Source organism: Carcharodon carcharias, chromosome 23 (assembly GCF_017639515.1).
Source record: "Carcharodon carcharias isolate sCarCar2 chromosome 23, sCarCar2.pri, whole genome shotgun sequence".
NCBI classification, from domain to species: domain Eukaryota; kingdom Metazoa; phylum Chordata; class Chondrichthyes; order Lamniformes; family Lamnidae; genus Carcharodon; species Carcharodon carcharias.
In genome coordinates this window covers 22,232,868-22,258,385 of record NC_054489.1, presented here as the reverse complement: position 1 = coordinate 22,258,385, position 25,518 = coordinate 22,232,868, and the positions used below count along the sequence as shown (strand labels likewise).

Here is a 25,518-nt window from a genome sequence, read left to right as displayed (position 1 = left end):
CAAGCCCATTGTCCATTAAACAGAACTGCACAAATATCATGTTTCCCACTCCTGTGAATGTGTAGGACGTCTGGGTTATATACTCCAGTTGATCTCGAGGTGTTAGGGAAATGTTAGCAGCGCCGCCATCACAGATTACAAGCCTAACTAAATATCTGGAGCCATGCCTATTTCTACCAGTGCTGTACATTGGAGTAGGTTGCGTTTTCAAATCAGACCAAATGGCTTCTGGCAGCTGTTTGATTTGCAAAGCTCAAAAGACTTTCCTGATGTGCTATTGGCTTTTCTTTAAAATTTTGATGTTCTTAAGTTTGCTGACAGTGTCACGTGTACTGTGCTGTCGTGGACACCTACATTGTGGGTGCATGTCAAACTAGCCTATAAATGGAGCCTGAAGAGTAGCACCCTCTCACTGTAATGTCAGTGGGAAATACACATTACCTCACTCGGATCACTGGACCCAAATGGTGTGATTCCTTATAATTCATTGCAGGCTGTATGTCCTTTGTAATTTTTGCTCTAATTATCTGTGGCAATTCCCTCTCCCTCTCTCCTTTCTCCTCCCACCCCAACCCACTTCACTGCCTCCTTCAATGAAGCTGCAGTGAGATATTGACAGATTAAGTGAGTGGACAACAAAGTGGCAGATGGAATATGGGGTGTGGGGGAGAGTATGAGCTTATTCACTTGGGTAAAAAGAATAGAAAAGCAGAATATTTTTAAAAGACATGAAACTTCTAAAAATTGAAGCTCAGAGGAACTTGGGTGTAATCATACAAGGAACACTATGTTAGTATGCAAGTGCAGCAAGCAATTAAGAAGGAATTTGGTATGGTGGCCTTTATTGCAAGGGGATTGGAACACAAGAATAAAGCCTTGCTACAATTGGAAAGGTCTTTGGTGAGACCAGATCTGGAGTACCCTGCACAGTTTTGGTCTCCATATCAAAGGAGATACATACTTGCCTTGGAGGCAGCTCTTTTGGAGGATATTGGGGCTTTGAGACCTGTGTGTGATCTCTCAGGCTCTGCTGGGCAGAAGGAGAATTTGTAGGTGACTCTGGTTCGCCATCCGGTTACTACCTGGATCTTTTGATGAACACCGCATTTCTGGTCTGTTTGGTTGGGTACGTAATTGCTTTGACTGTGTAGAAGGTTGCTTCTATGTGGCAACTAGTGGATATCTGTTTCATCTCACTGTATCATTTTCGGTTTGAATGAGATAGGACTGTGGATGTGGTGTCTGTTCAAATACTTGTCCATAGCGAGCTTGATCTCAGGTCCAAACCGGCTGTCCTGGTTGGAGGTCTGGCAGGTTGCATGCTTTGTGATGTTAGTCAGAGGGCAGAGTATTGAGCTCAGTAGGCGGGCAAGTGTCCCAACGTCATCGCTTAGTCCCATGATATTTTGTTCGCCGCAGTCAGCAGCGCGCCCGCCAACAATTAAAAGGCCTATTAAGGCCATTAAAAAGGTAATTAATTTCAAATGTACACTGCCCGCCCAACCTTACGGTTGGTGGGCAGGCGAAAATGCCAAGCGGCCTTTGTCGCTTCGGGATGGGATCCACAGGAGGGATGAGGTTTCCTAAAGCAAATAAAAATAAAATTAAAATTTCACACTTGAATTAAAAACATGTCCCTGCTCCTGCGACAGAGTCATATGAAGGGACATGTTTTATGACACTTTTATTCTCTTTTGTAAACAGCGCTTCATCTCCCTGAGGCAGCTCTGTGGCTCAGGGGGATTATTCAGAGCTCTTTCGCACACATGTGCAAAGTTCGCTCTAGGTCCACTCGCACTCCTCTCCCCCCACCCCCACCCGCACAGGCGGCACTCAACACTACCACTCACATTCCACGCCAGGCGGGCCAATTAATTGAGGTAATTAATTGCCTCATCATAGATGTAAATCATCAACTACACTGAGATGTCCCCTCTGTTCATAGTACTTTCTGAGAATGGAATTGTGTAGCATCCTTTGAAGCATGAGTCTCTGACCTGAGCACATTCATTATCAGGTTTCTGTGAATCTCTGGTTTCATTTAATCACTGAGTTATTGCTGTTAGAGTTGTGAATTGTTATTGATGCAAAAGTTTCTACCTTTCCAACAAGGACTATATCACCTTGTTCAGGCCTTGCCACAGGGATACAGGACAAAGCATCTGCGTTAGTCTGCTATTTTCCCAGAACATGCTCCGTCTTTGCATCAGACCTCATCATCCTCAGTCTGAATCACTGTACTCGTGGAGGCATTCTTGTTAACTCTTTAGAATTTAAGAGTGTCACTAAGGGTTTGTGGTCTGTCTATCTTGAAGTGGAAACCAAGAACATAACTGGAAACTTTTCACAAGCACCTACAGCAGTTAATGCTTCTTTCTCTATCACTGCTTATCTCTGTTCAGTCTCTGTCAGTGAACGGGATGCTTTCCATCCACCTGTATCAAAGAGTACAGCTCCCAATCCTGTAGAAGATACATCTGCAGCAACGATAGTGGATAGCTCTGTGTCATAGTGAGGTAAAATATCAGGTGATATCAGCATCTTTGTCTCAAAAGACGTCTGTTGTGCTTCTTCCCAGCACTATGTATTGTTTTGTCGTAGCAGCTGACATGATGGCTCATTGATGTGAGTGGATAATGGCAATTTGCATTCTGGCTAAGGACATACTTCATTGATTGCACTAAGGACAGTTAGTTGTTGGAAAAGTTGTTATCAAACTGTATTACTTGTGCAATTCTGATTGCATTCTGATCTTTTTTCCCAATTCCTCCCTTTTAGAAATAGTTTGTCCTCTGCTGGCATCTCCCAGCACATGGAGTGAGGGTCAGGAACTCAGTGTATGAACAATCCCAGGAGTGAACCTAAGGCTGGGATTTTCCGGCCCTGCCCACTGCTAGGATCGTCCGGTCCTGCCAAAAGTCAGGGCTGGGCTGCCAAATCTTCCACGGTGGGTTCCGCCATGATGGGGCCGGAAAATCCGAGCCTACATTTGATTCCTCATCAAGGGAGGGCAACAGTGTACAATATGTGGCTCTTACTTTGGTGCTGTTAGTATTCCACGCCCTTGGCGCTAATGTGTTCCAGGTTAATTTAAATCTTTAGGAGCCATCCCCTGCACTGAGTGCCATGTGTGACGTTGTATTGGTGATGTAAGTTTTTGTGCAATTCAAAGGGCAGTTGGCATGGCCCCAACATTTGGTCAAGATTTGCAGTGAGAGTTGGAAATAGTGGGCTGTGAGAGATGTACGGTGATGTTTTCTGTTCCTCTTGTTTTTGTGTGAAGGTTTGTGCTCAACAAGGCAGGCAGCATCACTGCTGGGGAAGGGTTAAAACATTTTCCACTTTGTCAAATATCCACACAATATAGCATAGGCTATCTCCCTAAGTGACAATCTCAGCAATTCTTGCATCATTAAATTTCCCCAAAATTTGTGGATATGAATGTGGTTGGCAGTTTACCTTGCAGCTGCGAGGAGAATTGTAGAATCATCGAATTTTACAGCAGGGAGGAGGCCATTTGGCCCATTGTATCCATGCCAGCAAACAAGGAGCCATCCAGCCTAATCCTGTTTTATGGCCCTTAGTCCACAGTACATATCCCAGTGCTTTTTAAATGTTATGAGGGTTTCAAACTAATAAAAGGTAAATTAAAGACTGATTACAGTGTCATCAAATTCTCCTCCACACAAAAAGTGATCGCTTGATTTCCAGATAAAATTGTGGAGATGATTTGGGCCAGAACTTTACGTTCTCACATCATCACCCCCCACCTCCCCGGTGGGCTCTGAGGTGGGGGCGGGGAGGGAGCGTGAAATTGCATAGGCGGGGTTCTCTCCCGGATCCCACCTGCCCCGACCTACAAACAATTTCACGCTGGGGTGAACAGGGCCTAGGACGGGAAGCCTGCCCTTGCCCCAATTAAGGCCCCTAAGTGGCCACTTAATAGTAGTTTCCCCCCTCACCCTCAATTTTTAGGTTGATGGGCGGATGTCAGATAAGTGGGGGGGAAACCAGAAATGAAGGGAGTTAGATCTCAGGTGGTAAAGTTGGGGGGGCGGGGGGGGAGTTAGATCTCAGGTAGGAAGGTTGGGGGGGAGAGTTAGATCTCAGGTAGGAAGGTTGGGGGGGTAGTTAGATCTCAGGTAGGAAGGTTGGGGGGGGAGTTAGATCTCAGGTAGGAAGGTTGGGGGGGTAGTTAGATCTCAGGTAGGAAGGTTGGGGGGGGAGTTAGATCTCAGGTAGGAAGGTTGGGGGGGGTAGTTAGATCTCAGGTAGGAAGGTTGGGGGGGGAGTTAGATCTCAGGTAGGAAGGTTGGGTTGGGGGTGGGGAAAAGTTAGATCTCAGGTGGGAAGGTTGGGGAGGAGTTAGATCTGAGATGGGAAGGTTGGGGGGGGGGGGGGAAGTTGGATCTCAGGTGGTAAGGTTGGGGGGGGTTGTTAGATCTCAGGTAGGAAAGTTGGGGTGGGGGGGAAGAGTTAGATCTCAGGTGGGAAGGTTGGGGGGGGCAGTTAGATCTTAGGTGGTAAGGTTGGGGGAGGGGAGTTAGATCTCAGGTGGGAAGGTTGGCGGGTGGGGGGGGTTAAATCTCAGGTGGTAGGGTTGGGGGGGAGTTAGATCTCAGGTGGGAAGGTTGGGGGGGGGAGTTAGATCTCAGGTGGTAAGGTTGGGGGGGGGAGTTAGATCTTAGGTGGGAAGGTTCAGGGGAGGGGAGTTAGATCTCAGGTGGTAAGGTTGGTGGGGGGGGAGTTAGATCTCAGGTGGGAAGATTGGGGGGTAGTTAGATCTCAGGTGGTAAGGTTGGGGAGGGAGTTAGATCTCAGGTGGGAAGGTTGGGGGGGAATTAGATCTCAGGTGGGAAGGTTGGGGGGGGGAGTTAGATCTCAGGTGGGAAGGTTGGGGGGGAATTAGATCTCAGGTGGGAAGGTTGGGGGGGGAGTTAGATCTCAGGTGGGAAGGTTGGGGGGGAGTTAGATCTCAGTTGGTAAGGTTGGGGGGGTAGTTAGATCTCAGGTGGGAAGGTTGGGGGGGAGTTAGATCTCAGGTGGTAAGGTTGGGGGGGGTAGTTAGATCTCAGGTGGGAAGGTTGGGGGGGGGAGTTAGATCTCAGGTGGTAAGGTTGGGGGGGGAGAGTTAGATCTCAGGTGGGAAGGTTGGGGGGGTAGTTAGATCTCAGGTGGGAAGGTTGGGGGGGGAGTTAGATCTCAGGTGGTAAGGTTGGGGGGGGGAGAGTTAGATCTCAGGTGGGAAGGTTGGGGGGGTAGTTAGATCTCAGGTGGGAAGGTTGGGGGGGTAGTTAGATCTCAGGTGGTAAGGTTGGGGGGGGAGAGTTAGATCTCAGGTGGTAAGGTTGGGGGGGGAGAGTTAGATCTCAGGTGGTAAGGTTGGGGGGGGAAGAGTTAGATCTCAGGTGGGAAGGTTGGAGGTGGGGTGGGTAGGGAGGGAGTGCCTCCATCAGAAGCCCCATTCTCTCCCCCCGCAACCCCCCCCCCCCCGTCCCCTTAAGGCCCGGTGACCTGCAGACCCCCTTCCCGCCTCCTGGCTGCCTACCCCCCCCCCCCCCCCCCCCCCCCCCCCCCCCCGACCCTGATCGCCTCCCCTCGAGAACCCCCAAGACTTCCCTACCCGCCCCGCCTGGACCCCTGACCACCTTTTCGCTCCAGTTCCCTTGGACTGAGGCTCGGGCAGCTTCTTGCAGTGCCTCTTCCAGCCACTCGAGCGCTGTTCCCGGAGGGATGGGCCGGCCGCTCTCCCAGGCGGGGCTTCCTCCCGAGTGAGGGGTCCCGCCAACTGCCGACCGACGCTGGTTAGAGTGTAAAATGGCAGCTGGGCTCTGGGAGTCGGCGGGGAAAGTTTCGCCCCCGGCATCCTAAAAGTTCTGGCCGTCGAATTAGCAAAGAATCAGTCAAAGGTGGGGAGGCTTCTGGATGCAATTGAAATGGGTTGTGTGGCCCTCCTCATCCATAATTATCTTGTGAAATGGAATAGATACAAATGGCTTCATCGTATGGATTTAAATCCCCTCCCAGAGCTTGGCAGGCAAGTTGTTAACTCGCTAAAGCACCCAGATCCTCCCAGGAACCCTTTACAGTGGTTTAAAATATTGTGGACTGAATTATATGTGGGCGGGCGGTCTACTACTCAGTAAACCACCCCCCCCCCGCCCTTTCATGCAGCCTACTTCTAGATCCAGTCCTTTCTTCTAGTTGGTGTATTTTGGCATGTTGCACTCTGACCGCCTTGCCCCATTCACAGAATCACACTGTGCAGAAGAGGCCCATCGCGTCTGCACCGACACGTGAGAAACACCTGACCTCCCTATTTAATCCCATTTACCAACACTTAGCCCATAGCCTTGAATGTTATGACATGCCAAATGCTCATCCAGGTACTTTTTAAAGGATGTGAGGCAACCCGCCTCCACCACCCTCCCAGGCAGCGCAGTCCAGACCGTCACCACCCTCTGGGTAAAAAAAGTTTTTCCTCACATTCCCCCCCCAAACCTCCTGCCCCTCACCTTGAACTTATGCCCCCTTGTGACTGACCCTTCAACTAAGGGGAACAGCTGCTCCCTATCCACCCTGCACATGCTCATCATAATCTTGTACACCCTCGATCAGGTCACCCCTCAGTCTTCTCTGCTGCAACGAAAACAACCCAAGTCTATCCAACCTCTCTTCATAACTTAAATGTTTCATCCCAGGCAACATCCTGGTGAATCTCCTCTGCACCCCCTCCAGTGCAATCACATCCTTCCTATAAATTGGCGACCAGAACTGCACACAGTACTCCAGAGGTGTGGCCTCACCAAGGTTCTATACAGCTCCAACGTGACCTCTCTACTTTTGTAATCTATGCCTCGATTGATAAAGGCAAGTGTCCCATATGCCTTTTTTACCACCCCACTAACATGCCCCTCTGCCTTCAGAGATCTATGGACACACACGCCAAGGTCCTCAGAACTTCCTAGTGTCATACCATTCATTGAATAGTTCCTTGTCAAATTACTCCTTCCAAAGTGTATCACCTGACACTTTTCAAGGTTAAATTCCATCTGCCACTTATCTGCCCATTTGACCATCCCGTCTATTTTTTCCTGTAGCCCAAGACACTCAACCTCACTGTTAACCACCCGGCCAATCTTTGTGTCATTCTTACAGGTTTTAGACTGCCAGTCATTGGCACTGAAAAGGGCCTTTCTCTGCAAGGTTCTTTCCAACTTCTCCACCAGCCTTGGTTGGCTACATCCAGATTTTAAAAAAGAATGTGGAACTGTCAGCTGTCACAAACGGAGAAAGATGAATTGAAGCGAAGCTGACATCTGTTATTCTTGCACAGTTGGCATTTCTGCAATTTTTAATATGGACATATCCAGTCATCGTTGCGGTCACCCAAGCCTTTTCTACTTTTATCGAAGAGGCCGGGAATTTGGGAGCTCCGGGCAGCTTATTACAGAGCTGGGGGTTGGGGGCAGAGGGAGAGAAAGAGATAGAATAATAAAATTTCCTCAGGCTGTTGCCTGCAAAGGACAGATTGTGTTTGCATGAACGCCCAGAATAAGCAGAGGGAACTAACAGCAATAAAAGTTTCACTTGGCATTCTGCTATTTAGTGGAGATGTTAACCTGTTTCAAAAAAATGTGTTAATACCTGCATTAAAGAACTCTAAACATTAATCCACTGTATCAATGACAGGAATTTCTAAGATATATTATTCATAACTAGACATTTATGTGCGGTAAAGATCTGAATTTTTTAAGAGTGGCATTAAACTACAATACAGGGCAGTTCATTTAACAGTGATTTGTATATATGATGCGCCGAGCTATGTGAATTCTTAGTTACAGAGTGATCATGGACTGGTAAAGCTATTAAAAAGTCTAGTTAGGATTCGGGACAAAGAATCAAACTACATTCCTATTTCCCGGCTTGCCGCTCTCAAAACGTAATTGGGAAATAAATAACTTGTCATAATCTCTTGCCGCACATTTGTATAAACGCGGTGGCTGCAGCTCCGTATCCTGTGGTCATTTCAGGTACATTTGATTGATGCTGTTGATTGTAACATGTAGCCTTGCTAAAAATCTCCTTCTCCTCCACCTCCCTATTACTCCCCAAATATAATCAGCTCTTTAGGTTGTCATTTTGTTGCGAATATTATGCAAGGTGCTAATTTCCTTCCTGCCTGCTGCAGAGCTGTTAGCCAGCAGGTGACATGAGCTTATGTCACACACTAGGAGAACACTTGTGGCTGCTTGCGTCTGAAGAACTTGCAAGCCAAAGTGCATTCATTTCCTGTCCACAGCTGCTTCATTCATAGTGGTGGCTCCTAGCATTTCCAGCTTTCCTGGATGTGCAATACTGATTCAATGAAATGTTGTCCCTCCTTGTTCTTTAGCAAATGAAAAAGACTGAAAGATTCTGTGAGGAAATATGGTCATCCCACTTCCCATACAGTAAGCGAAAGGAACATGTTAACATAGCTTATTTTTTGAACCTTTTGCTTGTATAGTTTTGTTCCTCTCTCCATGGGAAATTCCTGGTCTTGACTTAGCAACTGTCCACATGATTGAAACTGGGGACTCTTTGTGTAGAAAATCATAGATGGAGACTACATACCATCACTCATTGATGAGGTGTTGTGACAGTGGCGATCACTTTGCGTTGTGGCACTCATCCAGAATGTTAGTACATAAGATTGTTGAAAGATCTTTGCTTATAAGTAACATGTGTCCTTCAACTGAAGGAGAAAACATCTGTGTAAATGTGGAACCAAGCTCTCCTGTGATAAAAGTAGATCAGTCTGGGGTAGGTTCGTGGAACAGTATGAAAACTGCGCAAGTAACTTCTGTAAAATAAATCTAGGACTGATGCAATTCAGGGGTATCAACCTACCTAGGGTTAGTTTATTGCAATATCACTGTTCACAATACTTGGCATTATAACTTGATGATCACTGCTGTGCTATAGGTCTCTGAATTAAGGTCATTTATTTTGTGACATAATGCTATCATCTTTTATTACTTTTATTTTGGCTTGTTCTAAGCATCACCAAAAATCAATGGTGTAATCACTCCTGTGCCATAGCCCGTCATAACTGATGTGGTTATGAAACCGTCCATCAGATTAACGTGATTATGAAGCTTGGCGCTTCAGAAATACAGGGCTGTATATCTCACTGGCAGTTTGTTTTGTTGTCAGGCCTGTCAATTTTTCAGTAATTCTTCTTCCTCTGATAAATTAGACTTTTCGAAGGTGGCCTTTGAAGTTCATTGCTTTTTGACTCTGTGCCCACCAATGTGGGTGGTGGATACACTCCTCACAGAAGTGGCAGTGGAGAGAAAGGAAGTGTTCAGAGGACATAAGGTAGAAGAACAAGAAAAACGAATGATTGCTGATCTAAAAATTCTAATTTTCATAATGCGAGGATGTATGCATGTCCAAACATGGTTACTCAGATCCTATTCTTGCAGCGAACCACAGCCTATATTTGTTGTGAACAGAATGTACTGAGGTTTTGCACAGTGTGGTGTCTGCAACTTACCATGCAGGATGGTGCGTGTATTTTTAAAGGATATTGTGGCTTTGTTACAATAGTTTCAAGATTACAATCCAGTCATTGACCATTATTGCAGGTTTTAAGATGTGGTGAGCTTGTCCTCAGCTGTTCACATCCCTCTAAACAGGCCAGAAGCTGGGAATTCTGTGGCGAGTAACTTGCCCCCTGACTCTCCAATGCCTGTCCACCATCTACAAGGCACAAGTCTGGAGTGTGATAGAATATTCTCCACTTGCCTGGATGGGTGCAGCTCCAACAACACTCAAGAAGTTTGACACCATCCAGGACAAAGCAGCAGCTTGATTGGCACCACATCCACAAACATTCACTCCCTCCACCACCAATGGCAGCAGTGTATGCCATCTACAAGATGCACTGCAGCAACTCATCAAAGCTCCTTTGACAGCACCTTCCAAACCCGTGACCTCTACCACCTAGAAGGACAAGGGCAGCAGACACATATGGGAACATATGCTGCAAGTTCCCCTCCAAGTCACTCACCATTTTGACATGGAAATATATCACCGTTCCTTCACCATCGCGGGTCAAAATCCTGGAGCTCCCTTCCTAACAGCACTGTGGGTCTACCCACACCATGTGGACTGCAGCGGTTCAAGAACGTGGCTTACCAGCACCTTCTGAAGGGCAGTTAGGGATGGGCAACAAATGCTGGCCAAGCCAGTGACACTCACATCCAAAGGAAGAATTAAAAAGCACAAGTGGGCAGGTCTTTGCATGATGTCTTTCAGGCACTTCTGACACTTCAGTACCCCTGAAGCACGGTGCCAGAGTAGATTATGTCCTCATATCCTTGTGCAGGACTTGAATACATCAACCTTTGAACTAAGGGGAGGCAGTACTAATTTAGGCAAGATGGCACTGTGCCTTTATCATCCCAGTGACAGTGGACGTCATCTCTGACTTCAGTGAAGGATTAGCTATGAGAATCACCGAATGTTCATGAATAATAATACATAGTTAACTGCAAAATATCTATTATAATTTATCATTAATACTTTATACTTTACTGTAACAATCCACACCACCCATTAACCAAGAATATGACCATTGATGATATTTGCTGTAAGTAGCACAAAATCTTTCTTTGGGGATCACCATTCTGCAACTCATGGCATGAGAGATCCAAAAGTCGTTCAATGTCTGTTCTATATTTTTACCAACAGCTTTGTAGGACAACAGAAAGCCAGATGTGTTTTCCCAAAGCTGGATCACTGAATTGAGCGTTCCACATATGCATTCAAATACATCATGTTTGAAGTTCAGTCCGACTGCCAGAGACAGTTTCAGGCTGCCGTGTCAGTCATCCAGGCCCTGCCAAAAAATGGTGAGTGCGTTTTTCTTAAATTAATTCTGACCTTACAATATTTTAGCAGGAGTGGTATAAGATAAAGGCCATTTCATAGTTTTCTTCCCAGTTATTTTCTTGTCTCTCCTTTGCCTCGCAAACTATTCTTCACCTGAGAAGCCTGCCAGGAAATCTACTCCCAAGCCTTTGCCAGTGCTAATCACACTGTAATGTGCTGCATTTAGTTTCGAGGCTAATTACTCAGTAATTTTGAAGAATGAGGATTGGACAACCACACATTTTTCAGCTGGTATTTTTTTTTCAAAAGGGCACGCTCATTCTCCTACTTCACATTTTCTAATGTAATCAAAGCCGTTGGCACAGTCTTATTTAGAAATATCCCATCCCTATCCTGCTTTGGGACAGGCACAATCTGGCAGCTGTTGTGCGGGAAAGACTCTGGGGTGAATCAGCCTGAGTTTTCCACCCTTCCTGTCGGAAAGCAATTAGCTTTTATCTGGTAGTTCCCTCTGGTGGCTTAGCTGAGATATGGTGTTCTACATGAGAAATTTTAGGCACAAATGTTAGTCTTTTAACTCTGTGATACAGACTGTGCGTTGTTGTAATTTTCTCCTGCCGGTAGAAAGGATGCTTTGGTATATTGTGAAAGAATTGGTTATTTTCACTAGCACTGGTGCTGACCTTTTTCTGTTCTCCTTTGGCACTGCCCATATCTCCCCATATGCCCCTCTCTTACTGACAACAACTTGCACTTATCTAGCACCTTCAACACAATGAAATGTTGCCAGACACTTCACAGAGGCTTTGCAAAACAAAATATGACACCCAGCTACATGAGCTATTAGGACAGATGACCTAAAGCTTGGTCAAAGTGATAGGTTTTAAGGAGTGCCTTAAATAAGAAAAGCAATTTAGAAAGACAAAGAGGCATAGGGAGAGCTAAGGGTCTAGGCAGCTGATGGCATGGCCACCAATGGTGGAGCGATTATAATCGGGGATGCTCAAAAAGCCAAAATTAAAGGAGTGTAGTTATCTCAAAAGGTTATAGGGCTGGAGAAAATGAGGGAGATATGAAGGGTCAGGCCATGGAGGGATTTGAAAACAAGGATGAAAATTTTAAATTCGAGGTATTGTTTAACTGGGAGCCATTGTAGGTCAGGAAGCACAGGGGTGATGGGTGAACGACACAGACAGCAGAATTTTGGATGAGCTCAAGTTTATGGAGGCAGAATGTGGGAGGCCAGCTTGGAGTGCATTACAATAGTTAATTTTTGCTTTCTTGTGGGCCACCAACAAGATGACTGTCTCCCTGTCCCGAACCTCTTGGTTTGTTGTTTACTCTATATAGTCCCTCTCTCAATGCCCCTTACAATGTTACTCTTTGATGCCACCTCTGGCTGAGGTTTGCAAATACCTGTGTAGGTAGAGTTTCCGCCCGCTTAGGTAACATCATTGATACCTGAGCAGAAACGGATGAACCAGCGGAAAAGATCGGGGAATTTTAAATGAAAGTGAGTTACTCCTGAAATCACTTGCACTTGTGTTTTTCACTATGTTTCGTGCTGATTCAAGATTCAAGCTGCTGCATCAGACCTGGTCACACCCCCTGGGACAACATCACACGATTCTGTTGTACAGGGAAGGCTCATCAAATTGTGCATATTTTCTTTCATGCACAGACACTAGTAGGCACATTTTCAAAGCTTTTTCATAATCCAAAATTATTGAATCTACTAAGAAATTGACTAGTGTACGCCCAATAAATGTAGTAACTGAATTGGTATAGCTTTTAAAGAAATTTTCCGTTTTTTAAATCAGATTACTCACTGGTGACAAACTGGACACTTACTAAAAATGCTTATTTTTCGGCTGCATTAATAAAACTTCCGGGGTCACTGCTCTTGAATAGAAACAAAGAAACTAGGAGCAGGAGTAGGCCTTTCGGCCCTTCGAGCCTGCTCCAACATTCAATATGATCATGGCTGATCCTCTATCTCAATGCCATATTCCCACTTTCTCTCCAAATCCCTTGATGCCCCTAATATCCAAAAAATTATCAATTTTTTTCTTGAATATACTCAGTGACCCAGCCTCCACAGCCTTCTTTGGTAGAAAATTCCCCAGGTTGACCACCTTCTGAGTGAAGAAATTTTTCCTCATCTCAGTCCTAAATGACCTGCCCCTGAAATTGTGGCCCCTTGTTCTAGACTCCCCAATCAGGGGAAACATCTTCCCTGCATCTAGTCTGTCTAGCCCTGTTAGAATTTTATGTTTCAATCAGATCCCCTCTTATTCTTCTAAACTCTAGTGAATACAGGCCCAGTTGAACCAATCTCTCCTCATATGACAGTCCTGCCATCCCTAGTATCAGCCTAGTGAACCTTCGCTGCACTCCCTCTGCAGCAAGTATATCCTTTCTTAGGTAGAGAGACCAAAACTGCGTGCAATACTCCAGGTGTGGTCTCACCAAGGCCTTGTGATAGATCAAGGAATTTTTAAAAAATAAAAATAAGTAAACAATTATGTTGCCAGATTGACGGAGGATTTTACATTCACGGTTACCCAAATTAATTTTATCAAAGTCTTATACTGTAACCTAACTTGCACAATTTTGAGCAAATTTTTGAGTTTCCTAATTGCACCCTGTAGTATTCAGTTGTTCTGTGTGTGATTATGACAGTCTGGTAATTGATCTATGCTCAATGTGCTTGATTCATTAAGCCTGAATGTGGACTCAGCTAATGTAAGCAGAGCTGCTAGAAGAAGCTTGGGATGGGATAAGCATGGTGCAGACATTTTGTGATTAGAGATGTTTTAAAACACTATAATTAAAGTTCCTGTACACTTAGAAACTAGTGTCACCTCTGTATTGCTCTGAGGCAAATCAATCATATAAAATGTACAACATTTGTACAACTAAGTGGAAGCTGTACCCCTAAAGTGAAAATATCTAGACTCATAAAGTGGTACCTTATCACAGACTGTTGCATAACACTGCAAAGTGCTATTAGGACAACTTTATTTACACACCTTAGCTCCTGACACCAATCTGCCTAACGCCGGGGGAATGGTCACACATGCACACTTGACAAGCTTTGCGTCTGCTGGTGCATGTGTGGCTGCTGACAGTGATGAGCTGGTGCTAGTATGGGTCTGTGCCTGCACAAAGTGATTCCACTCAATACCTGCAGCTTGGGTGGCTGCCCTGTCCATTTCTTGCCTGCTCACTCTGCTGCCTTTCGCTCATCCCCCTATTATGATTATTCTTCCTTCCCAATTTATTTTGTCCAAACAAGGGAAGTTTTCTTCTCTGGGTTTCAGTTTCCTTGAGCATTTTCCTCATTCCACTGTATAACCTCAAGCTTTTGGGAAATCTGAAAGCGACCCTTTCAAACTCCATGAGCCATTCACTTCTCCAGCTTTAATAACTTGAAATAAGGCACTTTATTGTACACAGCTTGGTCATGTAGGTTTGAGTTGGTTGTTCCTCCACTTTTGCATATCTACGCCACCTTTGAAACCATCACAGGAAGTGCACCCCTTCCAGTTACAGTGTCAGCAAACTCAGCTTTATCTACAGGCATCGCAGGCAAAACTGTTACCAAGGACATTTCAATGGAACACCACATTTAGGAATTTAGATAGAGATACAGAAGGAATTGTGATACAAACAAAACTCAAGTCAGGAAACTTGGAATGGGAAGCTTATTCTACTTCATTACAGATAAATGATCAAAACTGCTTCAGGAATTGAACAAATTCAATATGTGACAGATCCCTAAGGCCTACAACTTTAGCTCAATAAAAAATAACAGGCACAACTGAAAATGCAAAGTAGGAATGTCAGCACCCCAATACCTGAGTATACCTAAGGAGTTTAGGGTTGCCAACCCTTCAGGATTTGCAGGTCAATCTCCAAGACACTGCTAATCATCAAGATATTAAAAAAGATAGTTTTTTTTAATGTTCTTTGAATATTTCTGTTTAATAAAAATATTGAAAATGGGGGGAAAAAAATTGCTGTTTGGCTGGCAGCCAAGCATCATCCAATTGGGCAATGAGTATTGTTGCTTTCTGACTGGCATAGGAAAACAGTGCATCACAAGGATGGATGTGTTGGCCGACTAATGGCTGGAGGGTGCGGCAAGTCATGTGATGAAACCTCCAGGAATACAATTAATCACAGTTGGCAACCCTAAAGGTGATCTAAAGAAAGCATGTAACCAACCAGCAGATATTATGCACACCCCTCAGACATAGAATTCCCAGTAGAAAATGGTATCAGTCCTGTTGCATATGTTAACAATGTCATAGAGGTGAAAATAATGCACGGGAAGGCTTGAGGCCTCTGAGCAGACTAGAGAAGCATAAAATAAAGCTGAGGATTCTCTCAATATTTAATTTTGTAAAATAACCAGGCTTGGCAAATCACTATTTAAATTTTTTATCTAGCCTTAATTAAATTTGATTGGGGTGGGGGAGATTATTATCTCCTCACAACAGACTCCTGAGGGCTGATTAAAGTTTAATAACCGCCTGTTACTCCAGTTCTCTTGAGGAAATTGAGCTTTAATGTAGAACAAGAATGCAGAAAATAGGCTTATCTGTTCCTGGTTAGGAGGATGTTATAGGTTTTCCTGGATATAACCCAAAACTCAATTTGCTGTCTGCCAACATATAGAGCATTTGATGGGATTTATAGTGCTGAACATATCTTGAGCAGATTAAAAGTGTCTTTTTTTTTGGCTTTTGCAAACAAATGAAGGGAGGTGGTTGGGAGCTCAGCACAGTGTCTAGGCTGAATATCTCTGTCATTTTGTGTCTGTGTCAGCACCTATAAAAACGGGCTGCAAAGTTCAGCATGAGTCTCCAAAAAATGCTGCCAAATAGATATATATTAAAGAAGTAAATGTGTCTGTGCCATGCTTACACTCTTGCCCGCAGGGAACTTTGGTGTGACGATGGGCAGAATTTTGCCCTCGGATGGCGGGCGGGCCCCACCGGCTCAGCAGCGGGCGGACAGCCGACCCCACCACTGAAAGGGGGCCCGCCACCATTTTGAGTGGGTGGGCCTATTAAGGCCTGCCCAGCAGCCTACCCGACGGGAAGCGCTATGCGCTTTCTGTTGGGGGGGTGGTGGTGGAAGGATTCCCCAACTGTCAAAGTGCGCTCTTTTGCACTGTTCCCTGAGGCAAAGTGCTGTCTCAGGCAGTTTACTGACAGGTAAGAAAAGTCAAAAAATAGAGAAATATTAAAATTATCAACATGTCCCCCTCATGTGACAATGTCACACGAGATGGGACATGTTAATAAGAAACACATAAAGTTTATTAAATTTTTAAAAAACGGATATGAAACCTCAATTGGCAATTGACAGGTCGGCAGGCGGACAGCTGATTTCGCTGTCCGCCCGCCTTCCTAAAAATTTAAAGGGACCGGGATGACGTCGGGGGTTCCTCCCGATGTCATCCCGCGTCATTTTCCCCTCGGTGAGCGGGCCCCGCCCCCAAATCGTTAAGCAGAAAATCCTGGCCAATGTTTCTGAAAAAATACAATTCTCACTTTGGTCACCGCAAGTTGTTGATATTTTGTGATCAGGGTGCGTGTGTGGTTTTAAAGTCACTGGTTTGAGCCACAACTTGTCAAATGTTGGAGCCAGACAAGCCAAAGTTAAAAATACTAGAAATCTGAGATCGAGATATATTTTCAAATTGACCGCATTCTGAATACATATTGTGCTTGTACTCCATTCATCTGTAAACTTTTCTCAGACATCAACACATTTGCAATAAATAGGCTGAAGCTACCTTACATGTTACATTAAGAAATGCAAAATGGGATGTTAAACATTTCTATATGAACCTCATCAATTGCAAAGTTGTAGTAATCTGAGATGTAATATACCTTTAAGACAAGAATTGTAATGTGAAGTCACGTGATCATATTGTCCAATAACAGAGGTCCAATAACAGAGTAGCGCAGGCTACCTATATGTGAGTGAGTCTTGAGTTAGTCACGATGAGTGAAGAGTTTTATGTTGTGAGCACACAAATTTAGTTGTAAAGTTTAGTTTGTAAATAAACAGCATGTGTTTATTCTAACAACGATCTCTTGATGTTCTCTGTTTCTGTACCAACTTGGTCACCCTGTACAGAGAGTGCAGCCTGGATCCTTCAGCCCCAACAAACTTGGGGCTCTGGCTTCAACAAACTAGCGACAAGAGTAAAAGCATGAAAAATCACGGACAAAACTAGGTAAAAAGCGAGAAAATCAAATGAAATCGGAAGGACTGAAATCAGGCCGTACCTTGCACGGTAGTTATAAGTTAAAGAAAATTTCCTTCTGAGCGTTGATTTAATTCCCTAAGGGATACCGCAATTTGGAAGAGTAGAACCATTGGATTCAACCTCGGACAACTGGTCTCACTATGTTGAACGCCTCGCATCCTTCTTCCAGGCGAATGACATTGCGGGGTGGAGAAGAGGTGCGCGATCTTTCTGCCCACGTGTGGGAGTAAGACATACGGATTAATTCAAAATCTGTTGGCGTCCAGTGCCCCAGACTCCAAAAGTTTTGATGATTTAGTGAATCTCACAAAGAATCATTATCAGCCCAAGCCGTCGGTGACCATACAAAGGTTTAAATTCAACTCAAGAATCAGAGCTGCAGGGGGAGGCTGTTGCTTCTTACGTGGTGAGTCTGAAGCAATTAACTGAATATTACGAGTTCGGTACTTCAATCAGTGATATGCTTAGAGATCGGTTGGTGTGTGGTATAAACGAAAATGCGATTCAGAGGAGATTGTTGGCTGAAACAAGTCTAGATTTTCCAAAGGTGTTGGAAATCACTGTTGCAATGGAAGCTGCAGTGCGAGACTCGGAAGCCATTCGAGGAGCGCAAAATGGCGCCATCTTCCATGTTGGGCAGGGAGCATCAACCAAAAAGAGCCGGAAAATGCAGAGCTTTGTTCCGAAGCGGGAAGCAGCTGCTGCTAGCAGGCAAATTAAAAAGGGAAGCTCAGGAGCAAAAGCATGGCATCATAGTAACAGAGATGGAAGTAGACAGCCCTGTAATGAAACACAATTTAAAAAGATTGAATGTTTCTCTTGCCATCGATATGGACACCTCATGAGAAATTGTAAAGATAGAATCAGGCAGACTGTCAGACAAAGACAAAAACCCAATGAGATAAACAGTGATGAAAACCCTGAAGTAATAGATACTGATATCTGTTCACCATATAACTTAAAAGTTAGGAAGAACAGAGCCTATCTATATAACCACGAGAGTGAATGAGAAGCCTATCAGATTGGAGGTGGATACTGGTGCAGCAACTACCGTGATTGGAGAGCATACTTTTCGATACTTGGATCATGGAGAATGTAATCTGAATTTAGAAAACCTGTTGAAAAATTAAAGACTTATACAGAAGACATACAAGTCAAGGGCGTATGTAAAGTCACAGTAAACTACGAAGGTCAAACAGTGAGATGTCCCTTGATGGCAGTAGCAGCCGAGGGACCTAGTGTCCTTGGATGAAACTGGCTGAAAGAAATTAAATTGGAATGGAATGAAATCTTCCAGAAGAACTAATGGACTTTTACAGCTACTACAGAAATATGCCTCAGTATTCAAGGAAGAACTTGAAAAAAATTGAAGAGCTACAAGCAAAGATTCATGTAGATCCCGAGACAACACCAAGATTCATGAAGGAAGACCGGTACCTTATGCAATTCAGAATAAGGTAGAAGCAGAACTGTACAGATTAGAAAAGCTGAGAGTGAAACAATCAGTACAATTTTCAGAGTGGGCAGCTCCAATTGTACCTGTTCTCAAACCTGATCGAAGTATTAGAATATGTGGCGACTATAAATTAACAGTTAATCAAGTTGCAAAATTGGATGGACACCCCATGCCTAAATTTGAAGATTGATACGCTAAATTGGCAGGTGGAAAGGCTTACACAAAGTTAGATTTGATTCATGCTTATCAGCAATTGGAATTAAAGCAGGCACCCCGAAAGTTTGTCACCATAAATACGCATAAGGGATTGTATCAATACACCCGTTTTCCATTTGGCGTATCTTCTGCTTGTACCATATTCCAAAGAACCATGGAAAGTTTGTTACAGGGATTGCCCCATGTTGTAGTTTATTTGGATGACGTTCTCTTGATTGGATTCACAGAAAAAGAACATTTGATGAACCTGGAGGAGGTTCTGAAACGTTTTTCTCAGGCTAGAAAAGTGCACATTCCAGGCTAAAGAGGTAACTTACCTAGGCCACAAGGTCGATTCACAAGGCCTACATCCGATTGAAGAAAAAGTGAAAACAATTAAAGAAGCCCTAGAACTAAAGAATACATCTGAATTGAAATCACCTTTGGGGATGATTAACTACTGATGCTTCTTGCCTAATCTATCAACAGAACTGGCACCATTATATTGTTGCTCAAGAAAAATCAGAGATGGTCATGGCAAACACCGCAAGAAGAAGCTTTCAATAAAGTTAAAAAGTTGTTACAGTCATCTACACTTGTAGTACATTTCGATCCAAAGAAAGAGTTGATATTAACATGTGATGCATCAGCTAATGGAGTGAGAGCGAAGCTTTCTCATCGAGTGCACGATGGATCAGAACGACCAATAGGTTATTTGTCAAGAACACTTAGTACTGCAGAGAAAAAGTACACACAAATTGAAAAAGAAAGCCTGGCGATCATTTTCGGTGGTTAAAAAGGTTCGACAATATGTGCAAGGTCGTCACTTTATTGTCATAATGGACCACAAGCCATTATTAGGACTATTCGGTGAAGACAAGGCTATACCCCTATAGCCTTGGCAATAGTACAAAGATAGGCATTGATTTTAGCAGCGTATGAGTATACTTTTATTCATAGGCCCAGAAATCCAATTGCAAATGCAGATGCACTCAGTCGTTTACCCTTGCAGGTAAAAGATGAGGATTTTCCAATTCCTCAGGAATACGGCTTCATATTAAACTTCCTGATTCATCACTGATGTGTGCTAAACAAATTAAAGATTGGACAAACCGAGACCCAGTATTATTCAAAGTGAGAAATCAAGTTGTTTTCTGGTTGGTCAAAAACACAAGAATCCGATGAAATGAAACTGTATTTCTAGAGAAGATACGAGATAACCAGCCAAGAAGGTATTTTGTTGTGGGGAGCTCATGTAGGATAAAAACCATTGTTATCTAACTTCACAGTTCACATCTCAGAATTTCTAAAATGAAGACAATAGCACGAAGCTGTGTGGTGGTGGTCTGGAATGGATGGAGAAATGGAAAACCTAGTGAGAAGTTGTATGCAGTGTCAAAAAGTACAAAAATTACCTGCAACAGCCCCACTACACCCCTGGGAATGGCCAGGAAGATCATGGGTATGTGTACTCATTGATTATGTGGGACCTTTTATGTGAACAATGTTTCTCCTTATCATAGACGCGCATTCAAAATATATACGAAGTAAGGTCACCCACATCTTCAGTGACAATAGACAAGCTATGACAAAGCCTCGCTATAAGTGGATTATCTAAAGTTCTAGTATCAGATAATGGAACAGTATTCACAAGTGCTAAAGTTAATTGACTTACAAGCCTCAATGGTATTGTTCATGTGAAAACATCTCCATACCATCCTTCTTCCAATGGGCTTGCCGAGAGAGCGGTTCAGATTTTCAAATCTGCTACAAAGAAATTGGAGATTCGATAGCGACTAAATTAGCACGATTTCTATTCAACTATCGCACCACCCCTCATTCGACAACAGGTATCACCTGCTGAACTGTTGATGAAGTGCCGTCTCCGATCAAGACTGAGCCTGATTATATTAAACTTGGGGGAGAAGGTAGAAAGAAGGCAGGAAAATCAGAAAATGGGACATGATTGTCACAGTCAGGACAGAACATTTAATGCAGGAGAGAAGGTATTTGTGAAAAATTTTAGAGAAGGACCTGCGTGGTTATTTGGTGAAATAAGTGCTGTAACGGAACCTATTTCCTATCATGTGAAAGTTGAAGATCGAATAGTAAGACGTGGATCACTTAGGCAGTGGAGAAGCCAAATATCCAGCAGTGATTCCACCAGTGCTCAAGACTGAATCAACATTTCCTGTTGAAATAACTTAACCAAGTACCAATGTATTTGAAGAGCCGACTGTGCCTGAAAGAGTTGAAGAAACAAATTTATAGGTACCTGCTGTGGAACCTGATGCTTGGACGACATCAGTAAGGGAGACTCCAAAGCAAACTTCAGAAGCTGTAGAGCTGAGACGTTCTATACACATAAAGAAGCCTCCAGAGAGACTAACTTTGTAAATAATTGAACTGTGTAAAAAAACTTGATATTGAAAAATTGTAAAATGTATTTTTCAGTAAAGGGGGAAGGATGTAGTAATCTGAGATGTAATATACCTTTAAGATGAGTATAGTAATGTAAGGTCACCTGATCTTATTGTCCAATAGTAGAGTAGCGCGGGCTACCTCTGTGTGAGAGCCTTGAGCTAGCCACTGATGATTGAAGACAGAGTTTTGTGTTGTGAGCAGCCAAGTATAGTTGCAGAGTTTAGTTTGTAAATAAAAAGCATGGCCAGGATTTTTCAGTCGGCATGTGGGGGCAGGCCCGACATGCCGGGGCGTAAAATGATGCACGATGATGTTGGGCATGCGGCCAGATGTCATTGCGCAGTCTCGCGATGTTTCATTTGGCGCGTGCTGAAGGATAATTAAAAGGCCTATTAAGGCCATTAAGGAACTATTTATTTCAAATTTATGCTACCTGTCCAACCTAATGGTTGGCGGGCAGGCAAAAAGGCCAAGCGGCCTTTACGTTTTTTAGGAAATCTCATCCACAAGCGGGATGAGGTTTCCTAAAGTTTTTACAGATAGAATAAAAATTTCTTTTGAAAAATAAAAACATTTCCCATCTCAGGCGACACAGTCACGTGAGTTGGGACATGTTTCATTACGTTTTTAGTACATTTAATTATTTTTTTCAAAAGCGCTTTAATCTCCCTGAAGCTACATGCCTCAGGGAGATTGAAGCCCTCTTGCGCGCGCAAATATGAAAGAGTGCTGGACCCAACTCTCCCTCCTCCCCCGCCTGCACAGGTAGCGCGCCACTACTTGCGTATTACACTGGGCAGGCCTTAATTGGCCCGCCCGCATTAAATATTTCTGTGACCACCCCTGCCCGCTCCCACCGAGCCCGCCCCACGCGGGAAAAATTCTGCCCCGTGTGTTTGTTCAAACAACGACCTCCTGATGTTCTCTGTTTCTGTACCGACTCGGTCACCCTGGACAAAACGTGCAACCCGGATCCTTTAGCCCCAACAAACCAAGGGAACTGGATCCATCAAAAGTGTCCTATCTCTAACAGTAGGGACCCTGTTTATTAATCCTTGCCCTCCTCAGTACATTGTAATGTTGCTGTATTATCAGTGACTTCAGGGCCCTCCTCAAATTTCTCCCTCTCAACCTTTATACCCCATGCTTCATTTCAACCCTCACTCTTGCTGTCTGACAATAGTACACCCCAATTTTCTGCAGATTCTGGATGCAGGCTCCACATTTGCTTGCTCGTTGTCCATTTTCTCTCACTCTCTCTCAACAGACGCAGAAACAACAACTGCTTATATTTATAATAAAGCATCCCAAATCGCTTCACATCAGCCTCATAAAACAAAATTTTACACCGTGACAAATAAGGAGATATTAGGGAAGTTGATCAAAATCTTGGTCAGAGGTAGTTTTTAAGAATGTCTTAGAGGAAAGTGAGGTAGAGAGACAATGAGGGGAAGGGAGGGAATTCCAGAGTTTAGGGCCTAGGCAGTTGGTGGAGCAATTAAAATTCATGGTGCACAAAAGGCCAGAATGAGAGTAGTAAAGATATCCTAGAGGGTTGGAGGAGACTATTGAGAGGGGGAGGCCATGGAGGGATTTGAAAACGAGGATGAGAATTTTAAAATCAAGGCATTGCTTGACAGGGAGCCAATGTAGGTCAGCAAGCGAAGGAGATAGGTGAATAGGACTTGGTGCAAGTTAAAACACAAGCAGCAGAGTTTTGGATGACCTCAGGTTTATGGAGGATAGAATATGGGAGGCCAGCCAGGTATGTGTTGGAATAGCCAAGTCCAGAGGTAACAAAAGACATGAATGTTTTAATTCCCGCAGTAGCGGGGAAAGGAGAGAAACAAACAGTGGGTGTTCAGGAAAATGCTGGGGATTAGGCGGTGATCCCACTGGAAGTTCAGCAGAGCTTCCTTTCATGGTTCCTGAGGGATTTTGAAAGAGGCACACCTACAACAAAAAGTGACTGAAACAGATAGAAAACAAATAGAGTGTCTACGGCTTCCAGTCCAGTACTGGAATCATCCACACATGCATATAATGTTGCTGACTAAATCACAAAATAGCTGATGCAAAGTTTTAAGATCACCAGTGGCGTTTTCCCATCCTGAAACATAGGCTAAATCAGTGGCAGAATCCTGAAGTAATTTCACAAGTTCATGTTTCTAATAAACTTAAAAAGAACATGGTACATTCTAATTTTAAATTCATACATTTTTTAAAAAGCTTTAAGAATAGATATTTCATTGCATCCCCGATCACTACTACATTACAATTTGTTTTAAAATGCATCATTTAGTGACATGCCATTGGCTCTACTGCCTGGCCGTCAAACATCATGTGTGTGGATTGGTCAGTAGGCCCATGTTCCTGTCTAATAACTCCCTGTTGCTTTTTGGAAAGTGAATTTTTTTTTATTGGAAGAAAACTCCAGGAATGAATATTAGAGTCACGGGTGACAAATCTGAACAAAATGCATTGTGTTCAGGCTTTAGATTTAAAAGAAGCTGCCAGCTCTGTATCAGTTGGTAGCACACTTGCCTCTGAGCCAGAAGGTTTTGAGTTGAAGTCCCACTCCAGGGACTTGAGCACAAAAAAACAAAGCTGCCACTCCAGTGCAACACAAGGGAGTGCTGCACTGTCAGAGGTGCAATCTTTTTCATGGGACGAACAATAATGACTTTATACAGCACCTTTAACATTATAAATATCCCAGGGTGCTTCACAGTAACATCATAAAGCAAGATTTATCACCAAGCCAGACATTAAGCCAAGGCCCTATCTGCTGTTTCAGTTGGATGTAAAAGATCACTTGCCACTATTTCAAAGAGTGAGGGAGTTCTCCCCAGAGTCATGGACAATATTTATCCCTCAATCAACATGGCAAAAGAACAGATTATCTAGCCATTAGCTGTTTGTGGGAGCTTGCTATGTGCAAATTGACTGCCACATTTCCTACATTACAACAGAATTACATCATTGGCTGCAGAGAGCTTTGAAACGTCCTGTGGTCATTAAAGGTACTTTGTGAATACAAGTCTTATTTTCTTTTCCAAACACCTGTCAATGTTGAAAATGTGAAACAAGATACGCAAATGGACAACTGGTCATTCTGTAACGATGAAGGACAAGTTAACATTTCAGACAGAAACCTTCTTGAGTACTGAATAAAGACAGTCATGAAACAGATAACAATGAAGCTGAACAGGATGAACATGAGGGAGAGGAAAGTCACAAGCATTTTTATTTCAAGCTTTTATAATTTGCTTGTAAGTTTTCTTTTCCTCAGTCAGGCGTAAGTTTTGAAAATTAAAACAACTAGATATTTCTGCTGTCTTTCTGAATGTAAGGCATTGGAGAGGGTGCAGAAAAGATTTGAGGTCAGTTCAACGTTTAAGGGAGTTCAGCTACCATTCTAGATTGGAGATGCTGAGGCTGTTCTCCTTAGAGAAGGGAACGTTGCGAGGGAATTTAATAGAGGTGTTCAAAATCATGATTGGATCTGAACAGAATTTGTTCCCATTGGCGTAAGAATTGAGAACCAGAGGACACTGATATAAGGTAATTGGCAAAGGAAGCAATGGCGATAGGAGGAAAAACTCTCGCAGTGAGTGGTTAGGATGTGGAACGCATTGTCTGTGGTTGTGGCAGAGGCTAATTCAGTCATGGCTTTCAAAAGGGCATTGGATCATGTGAAGTGAAAAACATTTGCAGGGCTACAGGGATAAGGCAGGGGAGTGGAACTAGCTGAGTAGCACTTGCAGAAAGCCAGGAGGGACATAAAGGGCCAAATGGCCTCTTTCTGCCCTATAACCATATTATGATTCTATATCCATAATAACCGCGAAAGTTGGTATCTCTGGGGAGCGGTAAACAAACCCCAAATGGAAGAAAAAGTAGTGGTAGTACCTTTAATGACACCATTCCATAACTGGGCGATGCTCTGGTGGGTGGGATGGGAGCTTCATATTTAAACTGACCAATATATACAAATCACTTCAATAGCTAGGGGATATTCATTCTGTACCTTATCATCTTCACTCTCCTGAAATTGGAAATGCAGAAGCTGCAAGACTGTCTTTGATCACATGGTGTCATCAAAATTTATTTCAATGAAAGTAGGGAAGACAATCTGATTCTGCGCCTTCAGACATCAGTTGTTGAGGGCTGTGACCCAGGTTGGTGTCTAAATTCTTCTTATGAGCTGTTGATATTTAGCGCGCTACACTGGTCAGCTTAATACCTTCACTATGGAAGCACTAACGATGAC

The 25,518-nt window shown here is 43.7% G+C and overlaps 2 protein-coding genes across 7 annotated transcripts in view; one reads left to right on the top strand and one right to left on the bottom strand.

Annotated features, from left to right (window-relative positions):
• The window catches only part of LOC121269041 (abl interactor 1-like), a 246,053-nt gene that overhangs the window by 53,457 nt on the left and 167,078 nt on the right, over positions 1-25,518 (bottom strand). The window lies entirely within an intron of this gene.
• The window catches only part of LOC121269040 (acyl-CoA-binding domain-containing protein 5-like), a 152,861-nt gene that overhangs the window by 266 nt on the left and 127,077 nt on the right, over positions 1-25,518 (top strand). For 2 of the 6 annotated variants that reach the window (XM_041173440.1, XM_041173439.1), the window contains exons 1-2: positions 5,759-5,909; positions 10,741-10,901. In XM_041173440.1, coding sequence (XP_041029374.1) covers positions 10,826-10,901 — 76 coding nt within the window. In that variant the 5' untranslated portion in view covers positions 5,759-5,909; positions 10,741-10,825. Of the gene's footprint in view, positions 1-5,758; positions 6,038-10,740; positions 10,902-25,518 lie in introns of those variants that run through there. The other 4 variants (XM_041173437.1, XM_041173442.1, XM_041173436.1 and 1 more) reach the window with 3 other exon arrangements.